Source organism: Trichinella spiralis, assembly GCF_000181795.1.
Source record: "Trichinella spiralis strain ISS 195 chromosome Unknown Scfld2876, whole genome shotgun sequence".
Taxonomy (NCBI): Eukaryota; Metazoa; Nematoda; class Enoplea; order Trichinellida; family Trichinellidae; genus Trichinella; species Trichinella spiralis.
The window spans coordinates 1-933 of record NW_003529815.1 but is presented as its reverse complement, the minus strand read 5'-3'; the positions used below and the strand labels follow the sequence as shown (position 1 = coordinate 933).

At 35.5% G+C, this 933-nt stretch overlaps 1 protein-coding gene across 1 annotated transcript; it reads right to left on the bottom strand.

The window, feature by feature from the left end:
- Positions 1-18: 18 nt before the first annotated feature.
- On the bottom strand, positions 19-880 carry Tsp_14945 (conserved hypothetical protein; the record flags this gene model as incomplete). The annotated part of the gene is made up of 4 exons (XM_003368220.1): positions 19-187; positions 255-397; positions 535-622; positions 808-880. Coding segments are annotated over 4 exons (473 nt in total), but the record flags the coding sequence as incomplete, so codon positions are not given.
- Between the last annotated feature and the right edge of the window lie 53 nt (positions 881-933).

Here is a 933-nt window from a genome sequence, read left to right as displayed (position 1 = left end):
GCTGTCCACTATAAGTACCTCCTTTTCATTCTCAATATTCGACAACGGGCGACAAAATGTCCGGCAAAAAAATATCCAATTAAAAAATGCATAAAATTAGAGAGATTCGAATAATTCATTTCAACACTACTTTTCTTCGTCTTCTCCTTCATTTCCTCACTTTCTTCATCATTGTCGTCGACTTTCCCTGCAAGCAACGATTATTGACTTTTATTTTCATTTCGCGTTGAATGACAAAATTTGCAAACGCATACGTTTCTGCAAACGAACCGGAGGAGCAGGACTGCTTTCCAAAGTCAACCCACCGAGCTTGCCGTCCGATGACTGCTCGCCATTATTCTTCCCATGATCAGAATTTTCATCTGAAGAGGTACTGTACCACAAACGATGCAAACGCCTAGACAATGAAATTCATATCAGCTATGCGTAAACAGTGAAATTAGCACCAAGCAACATGAATTGAATATCCCCCCCCCACATGCTTCTTCGGTAAGAAAAATTCACAACATCAAGACAAATTTATAAGTTATTTACTTTTTTCGACCAATGAGTGATGAAGATGATCTCGATTTCCTTTTCTTCTCTGAATTCCTTGCTCTCTCTTCAGGAAACTTGAACGCATCTAAGATAATAATAATAATAATAATAATAATAATAATAATAATAATAATAATAATAAGACTGAATAAATGAAAAAAAAGTACATAATCAAGATGAAAATTGAAAAAAATAATATAAAACAAAACAGTCCAATATATAAAAATTAAACTTCTATTATAATTACCAAGATCGAGTTGTTTTTCTGACCGGCTACTGCTAGACGTGCTCGAGCTGCTTGTGGTACTGGAAGAATCTCTAATGCAAACCAACAGCTACCTTTCTATGAATTACAGGCCTTGAATGAATGATTTCGCTGTCCTCTGAGGTCACTCT